General features: G+C 40.7%; 1 protein-coding gene across 24 annotated transcripts in view; it reads right to left on the bottom strand.

Moving 5' to 3' along the window:
• Positions 1 to 15,163, bottom strand: part of ctbp1 (C-terminal binding protein 1) — a 182,246-nt gene that overhangs the window by 28,999 nt on the left and 138,084 nt on the right. For 19 of the 24 annotated variants that reach the window (XM_007897962.2, XM_042343318.1, XM_007897971.2 and 16 more), the window contains one exon: positions 3,123 to 3,193. The exons of 2 other annotated variants lie outside the window; for them this stretch is intronic. In XM_007897962.2, coding sequence (XP_007896153.1) covers positions 3,123 to 3,193 — 71 coding nt within the window. Of the gene's footprint in view, positions 1 to 3,122; positions 3,194 to 5,788; positions 5,980 to 15,163 lie in introns of those variants that run through there. 3 more of the 24 variants (XM_007897973.2, XM_007897981.2, XM_007897978.2) reach the window with 3 other exon arrangements.

The following is a 15,163-nucleotide window of genomic DNA, read 5'->3' as shown; positions in this document are numbered from 1 at the left end:
GGGGGGGGGGGGGGGAGGCCTGAGGCTGTCCATTGAAGTCAAGGACTGACAACCAAGCAGTGGTCTGGTGAAATCACTGACCTAGATCAAGATGAGACTTCCTGCCTTCAATCCTCAGTCACATGAGGCAGATAAATGGAATGAAGCAGAACTTGTTACTTTTTTATTTTAAATATTTGGATTGTTATGATTTTTGTTTGGGTGGGGGGAGGAGGGAGTTTTTGGAGATTTGATCTGTTTGGAACTTACTTCTAATGACTCAACTGAATATGAGTTAGTTTTTCAGTCTTGTGTCACTTGACTGATCACTTCCTTGCTGATGTAAAGGAAATGCTTAAAAGGGAAGATGTGCTTTTGGGATCAAGCGTGAGTCACTTGTGGAATGCTTCTGACAGCAGTAGTAAGTGTGGGCCGTAAAATTGTAGTAATAGAATCATAGAAAGTTTACAGCATAAGGAAGCCTTTTGGCTCATCGTGTTTCTTATTGATCTACATCCATTTCCTAATCCCCTGCTCTATCTCCATATCCATTAAGGTTAATTTTCCTCAAGTATTGATTTTATACAAATCATATTTAAATACAGTTATGAAAGCTTATGCAGCCATTTGTTAGTAGTGTCCTTTATAATCATTGTAAATCAGGAAGATAATCAGAACTTAATCTTGGGAGATTCAGATGCATTTGGTTGCTATCCTCGGAAGCTCGAGGGAAACTGGATAGAGCACATGATGGTAAATAGTTAACGGTTCCGGAAGGGAATGAGCACTTTATGTTTTTAACACACTTTTCTGTAAAAAGTCAAGATAGTAAACATTTTTAAGATGCATTCAAATTTACCAAAACTATGGTTAATAACACATTACAGTTAAAAAAATGTTATAAAAGAGAAGATGGGTTAACAGACTTCATTGCAAAATACTGCACAAGCATCTGACTCTGGCTTATGTGACAATCGGTGCTCGAAAGAGTTTAAATGTGGCAACTACAAGATAACCAATGTTTTGCATGGCGGTAAACAGTGTGCTGGGCAAATGTCAAGTACACTCCACTGAACATAATTGTTTTAACATGTTACTGCAAGGAGTCGAGATGTATATCCATATAATGAGCCATACTGATTTTCTAACAAGGGTTATTAGGGAAATTCGTAAATCAAAGCGAACTGGTGAAAAGAATTGCTTAATGGAAGAAAGACAGGCTTCCGTTCTGTGGATGCTTTTTAAAATTTATAACGTACAGACATATTTGCGAAACTAACTAACAGCCTAGTTGCATTTATTTTTTCTTCACCTGTCACCAATGCTTTATTAATTAGCATTGTAGAAGATTGATAAACAGCCTGCCATGACCTTTGATGCAATACAGTTTTGTAGTCATGTGGTTAGATAATTAGATTTTACAAATAAACGTCCATCATTCAGGCACTGGCTCTGTTGTTGGCCAAAATAGTTCCTGGGTTTACGATTGTTATAGGAAGTTACTTTCAACATTGGTAACACCCTAATGCATTTATTTTAGATGTTTATTTATTTTAAATAGCATGGTATTCCGAAATCTCAAACAAAACACAATACTGTGCCTTTTCACATGAGGAGGACATCTCAAAGCGCTTCGGCACTGCTAGCTGGGCACCCGAGCTGAGGGTGGGAGGCAAAGGGGTTTGAGAGGGGAAAGGTGACTGAAAATGTGCGATTAACACCAAAACTACAGAGCCTGACTATATGAAAATCTTTCTCTTGGATTATGGGCATGTTGTCATCAACACTGGTTGGGGATCAAGTTTAGGAATTTGTTTTGGCACAAACAAGAGTTGTAAACAAGCAAGAAGCACAGAAGCAGCAGCATTAAAACTTGTCCAAATTATTGCTCGTGTAAATTGAACACAGATTTCAAATCGTGGCAACAGTTTGGATAATGGTAACATATCTGTGTATTAAGTCTGCAAGATGAGTAGCAAAAGCTGAGTAACTGTGAAGGGATGGTTTGCAGTCAAATTCCCTAGGACAAGCATTTTGAGGGTCACTGCTGGTAATGTAGGTTGAGGTTGAACATGGGAACCAAATTGTGTCACTTGGAACCTCCTTTTAACCTTTTAATTTTCATCACAGAGCTCTTAGCAAGGTGATGTGGAGCCAGCCTCCTTTGCCCTCCTCAGAGATGATGTTTGTCATTTCCTTGCCCTCTCACTAGTAGGAGGTAGACATCACACCAGGATTGCCATCACACCAAGATTGTTACGCCAACACTGCTTAGTCAGCAACTCTCAGGAGCTGTGGTTCCATTGGGTTGAACCATTCTCCGTAACCCAGATGTTCCCCCCCAAAAAGGCTGACACGCCCCCAGGCGTCATTCCATCCGGGAATTTGTCCCAGCAAAACACGTGTAGGTGGGAAGCATGGAAATCTCAGTTTGGTTTGGATATTCTTAAGCATGGTGATGGGTTTCCACATGTGTCAGACACCCGGCTGACCCCAAACTGAAGGGCTCACACTATGCTGAGCAGCAAAGCCAGGGATACCAGAAACGGAAACAGTGGTGAGAGAAAAATCCCAACACACGACAACCAAAAACATAAAATAAAACTAACTTGCTGTTAGAGGCATTCTATTCAAACTAGATTGGGACTTATCCCTGGTGAAAGGGTTAGCAGAACTGGGGATGGGAATCTACCCTCTCTTCCCCACCCTTCCCAACCCAAAATCAAACTGCCGACCACTGTAAAATAAAACCAGTATTAACATGGCAAGCAAGATCGCAAGGTCACCTGACATCAGCCAGCACACATTTATAGGTCCCTCTAACATAACCACATCACAGATCAACAACACTGTGCTGATGTCGGAGCCTCAGGTAAAGATTTCAATGCGATGAAAGGCTTAAGAGAGAGAAAAATAACAGCTCTAAAACGTTTAACATTTTTCCCAGCCTTGCAAAGGCAGAGCAGAGAAAGCACTTTCATTGCAACATAAAGTAGAAGAAAACATCATTGCTAAAATACAGCAACTTAATATTTTAAGCTTCTCATACTTGGACATTCTATATATATATAGAGAGAGAGAGCCTACATCAATTTGCTATTCTAACAATTTACTGATTTATTTATTAAATTGACCCTACTGACCATAACTCTCCCACTTGTCATGTCTAGGATGCATGGGAGTTTTTGGCGATCTTCATCATCCTGCCCATGATCTAAAACATAACATAAAATCATTATTTGTACATATTGTCAACTTTGTCTCCTCAGTTCTCGCTTGCGCTAAAATAAACAGAGAGCGGCACCACTTCAATCAACGCCGGCCAGCTTAGATAGGCAATCTGAAATTAACCCCTCATAATCGGTGCAGCCTTATCAACAAAAAGATAAAGGCTGCCTTTCAAATCGAGTCAGTTTTGAGGTTCTTGAACATGTGCAGATGAAAAATTAAACTTTACCACAAAAATATGTTAGCTTGCAAAGTCATGAGAGAGCAAAAATGCAACACATTTTAGGGCTGACTTTAAATTAATACAAAAAGCAGTTTACACCAAAATACTTAATAGCAGTTATCTGACGGGTGGATGGGAGATGTAATTGTTTCACATCAGAGTACACGAGGCACACGCAAGGGAAAAATAGTTTTAAGAGAATGCCAAATATATAAATGAAATATTAGAATGATATCACAAGTAACTGAAAACACCATTTGTGGAGTCCTGTAGCTCAGTGGTTAGAGCACTCGCTTTGCAAGCGAGAGACCTGAGTTCAATTCCAGGCAGAGGGCGAAACCTTGGGCAAGTTTCCTTACTCCACACGCCTAATAATAATCCCTCCAAAAAACAAAAACAATAATTAAATTGGTCATTTTCAATCTACGACTGTTTGTGGGACATTGCTGTGCGCAATTGGCTGCCGCGTTCGCCCACAAATATACAGTCAACTCACTTTACAGTATATTCTGTGAAGCGCTTTGGGACGTCCTCCCGACGTGAAAAGCGCTATATCAAATGCAAGGATTATTATTATTAATATGATCAAAACGGCTCGACTCAACGACAACGAATAATCTTTACACTTGTGTTTGGTTCCAACTTTTCTTTACACATTAAATTAGTTACTGAATAATAATAGTAATCATCCTCGGATTTAATACAGCGCCTTATGTCCTTGAGATGTCTCGAAGCATCTCAAAGTGGAGTCCTGTAGCGCAGTTGTCGCAATCGAGATGACTCGGGTTTGATTTCCGGGCTGGGCAACACTTTGGGCAAGTTTCTTTACTCCACATACCTGACTTTCTTTACTCTGTTTACCTGGCACTAAGTAACAACCCAGTTTTTAGTTGATTGGTGGATCGCTTTCCGGGGACAATAATCCCTCCCCCAGCTGTTTGTGGGACACTGCTGTGCACAATAGGCTGCCACTTTTCACTCACAAAATATAGTCAATTCACATTACAGTATATTCTGTGAGACGTCTCAATGATGTGATAATGTTTGATTGCAAGTATTATTACAAAATGCTCCACAAGATTTAAAACTGTAAAATGTAGTGACTGTACAATTGTAGGCGAACACAAATAGCCAATTTACTCAGCAATATTTAGGAAACTTTTCAAAAGGCAAAATACAGTTTTATTGCATTTTGTGCTATTGATCGGGTGCTTTTCTAAAAAAAATCAGGTGGGGGGGGGGTGGAGAGCAGGTTAACTTTATGGAACAACCACCCGAGTCCAATAATTCTCTTGAAATAATAAAGCAGCGAGTGGCATCAACCGAATGCCTGAAAACTATCTCTGTTCAAGGGGTGTTTTGAAACGCTGCACAAACGTATTTTGCCGGAGTTGAAACTCAGTTTAAAACGAGGGAAAAAGGAGGATCTTGTCCTCGCTCGCATCTTTTACATCCACACAGCTGAATTCAGAGCCACTGAGAATAGGGAGGCTTTACGTAGGAAACTGCTGCCCAACACGGGCCAAATTATGGGGAAAAGCAGCTTCACCCAAAAACACACGTCTTATGAAAGAAACTCAGGTTTCTGCCCCCACATCCAAGCATCTCTACCCTGTTCTTTTTATTTATATATTTTTTCTTCCACTATTCTGAGTTAACAATCCCCCAAATAAAATCAGTCATTCTCTCTATGTTTATGGGACATTGCTGTGTGGATATTGGTTGTCACATCACCCACAAATTACACTTTTACAATATTTCCTGTAAAGCGCATTCAATCTTATCGGTCTGATAAGGCGCTATTATTAAGGATTATTATTGTTACAGTATTACGTAGCTGGATTTCAGCAGTTGCTTATTTCACGGCTAAAATTGTTATAAAAAAACTTTTCAGGAATTAATGCCACAGAGGGGGGAAAAAAAAAAAAATCCCTTTCGGTTGTCAAACGTAACACATGACAAACACAGCTCAAGAGATTAACTGCTGGAAAAAACTGCTGACAAACACAAAGTGCTTCAACTGCAGCAGCTCACCCGCAAAATACAAACAAGTCACACCACTTCACAATAAAATCCTGTGAAGCTTGTCTCGCTGATGTGATCAGGACACTCTATCAAATGCAAGGATTATTATTATTATTGTAACAAGGGGGAGACTGCACATCTGTACAACTAACTCGTCAATAAACAATCTCATGTTAAACAGCAGCTTGCAAAATGCACGCAGCAGGGCACGGTGGTGGGGGAGGGGAAGTTGGAAGGAGCTTGCTGCTTATACAGTAACATGCAAATATTTTGCCAACTGCCAACACACCTTTATTTGGTCATTTCTAATGAAGGAAAGCCAAGAATCATTACCTAGAGCGAACCCTGTGTTCTGGAGGCGTGAGCTCCCCATCTACACAGCCGTTACTTCCCCCTTTTTATGTTTTTTTTTGCTGAGTGAGACTTCACTGAGATATGAAATCACTGGACATATGGCGGCCCGTTCAATTCTCCCAGAAGTTAGTGGCAGCTAAGTGCTGTCGGTCTGTCTGTCTGCTAGAGGGGGAGAGGCCAGGGGTGGAGTTAGTTACAGACCAGCACAATCATCTGACTGCTCAGCCCAGAATTTTGCATCGAGAGCGATGTATAATTAACCAGCCAAACTGCCTACACTGTTTACCTAGCAGTGAGTAAGAGCCCGATTGTTGGTGGATCGGCGGATCGCTTTTCCGGGAGTAATAATCCCTCCCCCCCAAAATAATAATAATAATAAATTGGTCACTTCAATCTACGACTGTTTGTGGGACACTGCTGTGCGCAATTGGCTGCCACGTTTCGCCCACAAAATATACAGTTAATTCACTTTACAGTATATTTTGTGAAGCACTTTGAGACGTCTCAAAGACGTGATAAGGCGCTTTATCAAATGCAAGGATTATTATTATTACACTATTCTCGCTGTGTCGGGCCCAGGCTTTGAAATGTTTGCAAAAGGACACTCGACTTTTGAACAGGTATGAAATTTGACAACGCAGAGAAGCAAAACTAACTATTGGGATTCCAGGGGGTAAAGATCGATTATATCATGTCATTAAGCAAATGACTCAGCCTTGTATGATCAGCCACCTTAATTTAAAGCAACAGCAACACAAACAGGGTCAGAATTAATCCTGAGGCTTAAATGCAATGTATCTGTAACACAGCCAGTTTAATGTTACTTATAGTTCATTCACACAGGGTGGATTAAAGCAGGCAGGATGTTGATCAGAGAGGGCTGAAACTACATCTAGTTTTAGCCTGCAAGCTCATTTTGCCTTAAAACTTTTTAAATTCAGTCTTAGTTTGAAAGCCATTTTCTTCAGTTCTTAAAAACAATACTAATCTATACAGAATAAAATCACAGAATGTTAAAGCACAGAAGGTGCCCATCGTGCTGGGCCGCGACTTTAAAAGAGCCATTCAATTAGACCTACTCTCCCCTTCTTTCCCCATAGCCCTGCAAAATTTCCCTTTTCAAATACGTATCCAATTCCCTTTTGATAGTGCTTTTCATATCGGGAGGGTGTCTCAAAACACCTCAGAGCATATTTTGGAGGTGAATGCGGCAGCCAATTTGCGTACAGCTATATCTCCACAAACAGTCATGAAGTGAATGACCAATTTTATCTGGGCAGAAATACACTCAGAATTTTGAAAAACTATTACATTCAAGCTTTAAAGTTTTTTTTAAACACTGCTCTTTTTAGGAACTACATAATTTTTGTCTTGCAGCTTGGGGGATTTTCCAAAATCTCGCACAATTGTTTTTAAAACAATAGTCTTTAAAAGTGAAATGAGATTTTGCCCACAAAAAACAGTCATGGCCCTTTACAGGATCTCCTGTGAAGCTCTTTGGGACATCCTACAGATGGGAAAGAAACAATATCAAATGCATGGATTGTGATTATTATTATTATTTTGGGCTTCGGGAGTGGGAAACACGATTTAGACCAGACCAACAAATTAAAACAAGTTACACAGCACTTTTGAAATCAGCTCAGAGTCAAACATGATTTACATGACCTGTGTTGACAGATTCCGAGACCACTTTCTGAAGGTGGTTTGGGGAACAGAATTCAGAAATGGATTCAATGCCTGAAATCAGGATTTATGGAGTTTTCCAAGCATTATTTAAAGAAACAAAAACTTTGCAGTGGAAATGGGGCATCCAAATAATCATAGACAATTCAAAGAATACAAAAAGTTAAACTAGGCTGGGATCTTTGTAAAGAAAATAAAGGATAAATCCTACCCTGGAATCCTTCAATACCAAAAAAAGCTACAGATTTGAACCCTGTTATAAAACAATGATTTGAGGTCCATAAAACCAGTCTCCGGGTTATAGTAATGGCCGGCGGCCAGCACATCTTGTCATCAGGTTGCTGCTGACATCATATCTGGTGGCAACTGCCTGTCTTCCTGCAAAGCCAGCTGTTCAGAGACCCCGCGCTCACCACTGTTTCCAGCTGTTGCCGCTGATACGGTGACATCTTTTGGAGCAGAAGCCAGTTAGCAGCAAAAGCCATTAACAAATGGGTGGTTATTAGGTGGAGGGGTGGCCCAAGTTAATAATAATAATAATCCTTGCATTTGATGTAGCACCTTTTACATCTGGAGGACGTCCCAAAGTACTTCACAGGACATAATAATAATAACCATTAAGTGGCTGAGGATGCATATACAGCTGCGCTCTAAATGAACCTGCGCTGCACTGCAGCATGTTATAATGGAGTCCGACTCTAGTACTGCTCCAATAAGTCTGAAATGTAACTCTTGCCATTGAGATTTTACGTCTGATTTTGCATCTCTAAGAGGAAACTGAATGCCGTGCACCAGGAGACAAGGGGTGGGTTGAATCGTGAGTGGGAGGAGGTCGACGTAAAGGGTCTCTGAACTTTTTTCCACTCTATGTAGCTGACCATTTAATAAAAAAAACTGCCTTTTCAGAAACGAAGTGAAATGGGCAAATTCGTTACAAAATAAAACGTACTTCCCCTCCACCCAGCCATCCGTTTGTTTCTAGGCTCTTAATGATCTGATAAAAGTTGTTAGATAAGCCATCAGACCATTGACCACATCTATTTTTACAATGAATTCTACAATCAAAGCCTTATATTCTGCCAGTACATGCAGAGAACCCACACTATTTACCCATGCAACTAATCTGACCTAGATTTTCCACTCACTGGCTCATTTCTTCCCTCCCTCCCCCACAATATAAAAAGGCAATGAAATCTGGTGAGAACAAAGAGTTATAGAATAACAGACCCTTTATTGTACGTGTGGCTGAATGTCTTACGAAAGACTGATTTATTGCATGACAGGCAAAAGGAAACAGTTCTGATCCTGCATCCTGTTTAAATAAGACATTTCTATTTATGGACAGAAACTTTTTATGCATCGGAGTGTTGTCTTTTTAGGAAAAAAACACACCGTCAGCTGCATGTTACAACAGCTTCTCAGTGAGATAAGAACAGGGTTTGGATCATTAGAAATTTACAGCACAGGAGATGGTCACTTGGTCCATTGTGCCTGTGCTGTTTCTCCACAAGAACATTTAACTCCATTCTCCTGTCAACCTCCCCGCCCACCCTCAATACATACAGTCAATTCACTTTACAGTATATCCTGTGAAGAGCGTTGAGACCTCCTCTCGATGTGAAAGATGCTGTACCAAATATAAGCATTACTGTATAACCTTTTACATGTGTACTATTCCTTGCAATTGATATAGAGTCTTATCGCGTCATTGAGACATCTCAAAGCAAATTTCTAAATTTAACATTTTGAATTTAAAAAAATATTTTTTCTACACTAGAAAACAAAAGTTTGGCTTTTTTTAAAAAAAAGAGGAACGGTTGGATGGCTCTTCCCCGTCCATTTTGCAGAAAACATTAATAACTCATTTTTCCATGTGTTATCTTGCGAAGGGTGTGCTTATATAAATAAATGCAAGCTATTGGTGATGAAACGTCCCAAATTGCTTCACAGGATTTATTCAAAATTGTAGTGACCGAGTAGAGTATGTGGCAGCCAATTTGCACACAACAATGTCCCCGAAATAGTCAAAATCGATGACCAATTTTTCCTCGGGGATTGTTAGCCAGGACACCAGATGGAAAGTGGGAACAAAATAATTGTGAGACATTTCCTTTTACTTTATAATCTACACCAGTAGCATTGTACCAGGCAATGAGGGATTAAAAAACTCAACCACTTAACACTGAGGTGACACATCAATCAAGGAAGTTTCTTATAGTGTCCTGGCCGACAGTCCCCCATATAAAATTCACCATTTTCTTCATTACTGTTTGTGAGGTGTTACTGTGCTCAATTTGGCCACTACATTTACTTGCAACGAACACAGCCACTGAGAACTCCCTTCGCTTTCTGAATGTTGCCATGGGATCTTTAACTCCCACCTAAGCAGGCAGATGGGACCTCAGTTTACTGTCTCATCTGAAGGATGGCACCGTGTAGGAGACGGAAAGAAGCGTACATCTTAAAAGAGCACAAGGAAAAAAAATCTGGGGCTCCTGACAAAAGACTTTTAATCCATAATTAGATGGAAAACTCCATGGATAAGGCGTATATCACATTTTGATATGTCACAAGTTATTTATGGTAAATAATTTGCCACATCATCTCAGTTATCAAGAAACACTACATGTCTGGACAGTGTAAATCTGCCGTGCCCTCCTGAATTTGCATGTAGAGTTGCGTTTCCTCTTCTAAAAGAATGGATTATTCTGCAGAGATACTGTATGTCTTTAAGACCTGCAAGAACAATCCAAACAAAATCTTTAACCACAATACTTGGAAATATGGTCTTTTCCCTCCCTCAATCCCTTCGCCTTGCTCCCTCTTTCCCCATTTTCAGGCTGTGCCTGAAGACCTTCCTCTTCGACCGTGCCGTGCCTATGGTCACCTCTCCCCTACCATTGGCTCGGCATCGGCCTCCACCATTGTTAAGTGCTCTGGGACATGGCCGGGTGTGGAGGGTGCTGTATAAATGCAAGTAGTTGTTGTTGTTTTCTGCTTGGATAGTTTAGCTTCCATCAAAGCAGGGTTAATGGTAATAGCAGGAGGCTAAATTTTATCTGGTAGTAAGTATCTTATATTGGGGTTAATTGCTATCCACTGATAGCTAAACAACAATAAGATTACATTGGTATAGCGCCTTTAGCTAAAGAACTCAGCTTCCATATTATAGTGGACGTGGTATGCAGTAAACTGTTCCATTCTCTTGCAGAGTAGTTGGGCTTGCTGTTGAGTCTTTGTGCGTTAAATGGAAGAGGGAGGACAAAATTAAAAAATGACCAAGATAATCTTTGCTAAGACACAGAACTGCAACTACCCGTTTACAAAATCTATGCAAGGCACTGACTTCATAGCTGCTTGTGAGATGTTGCCGTGTGCACATTGTCTGCCATGTTCATCTACAAATATATAGTCACTACTCGGTAAAATCTTGTGAAGTTCTCTGAGATGTCTCAACAACGCTATAAGGCATAAAATGACAACTGTAAGGATTATTATCAGGTCTGAGATAACTGTGGACAAGAAAGGGGAAAAATCAGCAAGGTGCCCAAGTCCTCATTGCTAGATAGTAATCACTCACCTAGAAAGGATTTAGGAATTGGATGTTGAGCAGGTAGCGTATTGGTTAGAGCACTTGCCTTGCAAGCAAGAGGATGCGGGTAAGTTTCCTTACTCCACACATCTGTTTACCTAGCAGTATGTAGGAACCCAGATTGGCACATCGCTTTCTGGGAGTAATAATCCCTCAAAAAAAAATCCACTCAATCCACAACTGTTTATGGCTGCTGCGTTTCGCCCACAAAATACACCAGCAATCCGCTTTACAATATATTCTGTGAAGCGTTTTGAGGCGTCTCAACGACGTGATAAGGCGCTATGTAAATTGAAGGACTATTATTATAATAATTGGAAATTGGGCGAATACAGCGTTGAGTTCACTTTGCTGCCCCACAGCATCAAAGCTGGCAAACATTCACTTCCTTGGTTTATGCACAAAGAATGGCTATTTGTTAAGGTATTAAGAAACTGGCTGGGACTGTGGAACTAGACTCCAGCGTGAGCCAGTAATATTTATGAGAAGAAGCAGTGCGGAAATTAAAGAACAAAGCCAAATTAAAGCAAATATGCAGTACAAAAAAACAGCAGCGAGGCGTTATAATTTATTAAAAAAACTTGAATCAATTTACTGTACAGCAGCGAGGTGTATAGAATAAAACAATTCCTTTCCATTGAAGAGACTTTCAGATCATTGTGTCAAACCAGTTACTCAGTCCTTTGGATTGCAGATTTGTCCATTTGGGGAAAATGGTCACACTCACTGCTGGAAATGAATTCTGAGGGGTTTGCAGTATTCCGTGTCAATGCAAAATGCGCCTAAGGATTTGTATCTGCCTTTTATTTGAAGTACCAAAAACTTTAAAACCTGCATGCCCGATACCAGACAGAGAAAACAAACAGTGTCTAAGCAGCCGGCGGTTTGTGCCCCTGTGCTCCCACAGGTCATTCCCTGAACTATCTGGTACTATCCATGACCCAGGAGAGGTTAGAGTTCAAGAGTTTCCCACACGCAGAGACGCCCAATTAACACTTTGTGATACAAATCGCAGTGCCAGGACAATTTCAAAGAAAAACTGTGAAATCATTAACAGGGAGAATGTCTTGTGGAACCCAGGAGTGTTGGCCCACAGCCTTTTCAGTGATCTCTTATAAATGGAATTTTCCTTGCAATACAAAGTTTATTTCAGTGAGGCATTTGTTTCCACAAGAAACGGTTTGCAATACCCCGTTAAAATGCATCACGGGGCGTTACTGTACTAAGGTACTGTTTGTATCCCTCAAAAACAATCTAAATGGACAAATTACATTTGTATAGCGCCTTTCATGTTGGCAGGACATCCCAAGTCATTGGACAGTCAAGGATTTGGTCCCGAGCTGGGGGTTGGGATCAGGAGGGGTGGAAGGCAGAGCAGGTAGAGAGGTAGGATGGTGGCCGAATGCACGGACCTTGAAGAAGGCGAGGCAACAGGAATGTGGGATGAGTGCCAAAGGTTGGGGCAGAAAGGCTGAAGGCCTGAACCCCATGGTGAGGCATGCTAGGCGGGAGATATGGAGCAGGCCAGTGCCTGTGAGTGGACAGACCATTGAGGTACAAATTGGGTTTAAACAAAAGTTATGAGAGAAAGGCAAAATCAGGAAAAGGGAGCTATGTTCAATTCATTTTTAGTAAATGAAGTGTATGGAGAAATTTTCAAATTCGGTCCCAATTATCTCTAGAAATCTCATTCATGTTTGCAAAGAACATGGAAAAGATCGAAACTCAGAGGAGTCTTTTAATGCCAACTTCGCCACTTTGTTATAAAAAGACTAGGTGTTAAATTGCACATTGGCCTGCATGACTGCTGCCTTCACTCAGCAAGTACTGGCCTATACTTCATGTCCTCCTCCCTATCTGTCCCACCATTCACAAGAGAGCTTTCAGTCATTCTGTTCCCACTCTCAGGAAATCCATCCACATTCTCTCCGACTCGCTCCCTCCCAACTATTGGTCAAGATACATATCAAAACATACCTCTTTGACGTTGTTTTCCTCTTCCCACCCCCTTGGCTCTCATCCCTCGCTCAGTTGCCCTTTCCAACATTGTCAAGCACTTTCAGGCCATTCAGGATGTCCTCTTGACTTGAGGACAATATAAATAACAATATAAATGTAAATTGCTGTTGTTGAAGCAGAGTCCAGATATACTTTCACAGATCAAAAGGTAAAGAATTTAAAAATACTGTATATAAGTGTTTGAAAAAGAAAACAATATACAGGGATGATATTGGGTGAATTTAGAATTCATTCAATGCTTCAGAAAAATTATATGGGGAACAAGCATGTGGAATTAAGTATTTGAGGCCCAAAATTCAAAAATCTTGCCTACAAGACCATTTTGTCTTAAAATTTAAGACTGCACAGAAACATGGAAAATTCTTAAAATTAAGGTTTAGTTTCCCCAGATCTGCTTTGCATTATATTTTAAGACATACAGCGGTTTTACCAGGCTAAGCTTAGGTGGAATTCTGGGCCAATGTAGAGAGTAAGCAACTTGGACTAGTGGCAATTAGATATACCCAGTTGCAGAAAGATGCCAGTGCAGATTTTATGGTCAGCTTCTGGGCTGTAACATTCCACTGGATTACTCTGAATTGGTCAATAATACCAGTTTGTAAATTATAACAGAGGTTTATTACAATGGTAAATAAATACATTAGAATCAAACCATTCGGCCCAACTGGTCTATGCCAGTGTTTATGCTCCACATGAGTCTCCTCTGTCCTTCCTCAACTAAGCCTTCAAGCATAATAATAATAATCCTTGCATCTGATATAGCGCTTTTTACGTCTTAAATACTTTACGCTGGTGAATAACTATAATGAACTAGTAACATTGCAACTTTTTAGTAGTTGTGTACTGCCTGCAAACTGCTGGAATAAGACATCCCTGGATTAGGCAAAGATTTGAAGTTTTTTTTAAAAATGACACTCGACTTAAAATAGGCCTTCATGATGTATGCAAGGTACATTGTACAGTACAATATGTTCCAAGTCTCCGAACTATTCACCTTTTGTGATCTCGTTGCTTTAGTTATGAGGAAGGACAGTCTGCATGTTTGAGCAGATCCATTCTCTTTAATAGAGACCAGCCAAAACACATGGAGCAGAGCTGGGTGCGTTTGCACCACTGGGAGGAACAGATGGATCAGAACACCAGGCTGCTCTATCTCCTGTTCCCGGCTCTGTCACCTGTACATAATGCTGGACCCCACTCCAAACCCAAACTCTGTCTTTCATTCCTCACTTGTTTCCTCGTTTCTTCTTTGTTCTCTTCTTTTCTCCCTACTTCTATTTTTGAAATTTCCAGTTAATATTCCTCCAGAATCCAAATTCGCCATCAAAATAAATGGAATTAATTTGATTGTGGAAAGCTTCCTACAAATTATGCCAATGGGCTAAAGATTGGCAGATAAATGCTATTGGCAATAGTTGCAATGGCATTTGGTGCAGCTGAAACACTCGTCCATGCGTTCATTACCTCCTGACTCGACTTTTCAAATGCTCTCTTTGCCGGTCTCCCCAGCTCCACCATCCAAACCCACCACCTGCTTACCTCCCAACCCACTGCCTCTGCTCAACTGGCCTTCTGCATGACCCTCGTGGCCACTGTTCCACCATTGGTGGCCACACTTTCAGTCACTAGGCCCCGAAATTCTAGAACACTCTTCTTCTATATCTCCACCTTGCCCCTTCCTTCCCATCTTCAGGTCACCCCTGAAGTCCTTCCTCTTTGACCATACCAACAGTCATCTCCCACTGGCTCAAGCGTTCTGCATCGCTATCCTGCGTGAGGGGCACTATGTAAATGTAAGTTGGTGTTGAGAATTCAGGAGAAGCATGACCCAGAATATTAAGCAGCACCAAAAGACAGCAGTACGGCATCCACAGAGGCAGGTTATTCGGCACATTTAGTCATCATCAAAGTGTCAGGAGGAGGCAACAAAAGAGAAAACATTCTTTTGAATCGTGCAGTCAATGTGCAGAACATTAACTTAAAAACAGATGAATGAATATCTGGCTTCAAATTATATTGAAGGTTACAAAAATAAAGTACAGGCAGGGATTATCAAA

Source organism: Callorhinchus milii, unplaced genomic scaffold (genome assembly GCF_018977255.1).
Source record: "Callorhinchus milii isolate IMCB2004 unplaced genomic scaffold, IMCB_Cmil_1.0 Scaffold1, whole genome shotgun sequence".
Lineage (NCBI taxonomy): Eukaryota > Metazoa > Chordata > Chondrichthyes > Chimaeriformes > Callorhinchidae > Callorhinchus > Callorhinchus milii.
This window is presented reverse-complemented; position numbering and strand designations above follow the sequence as displayed.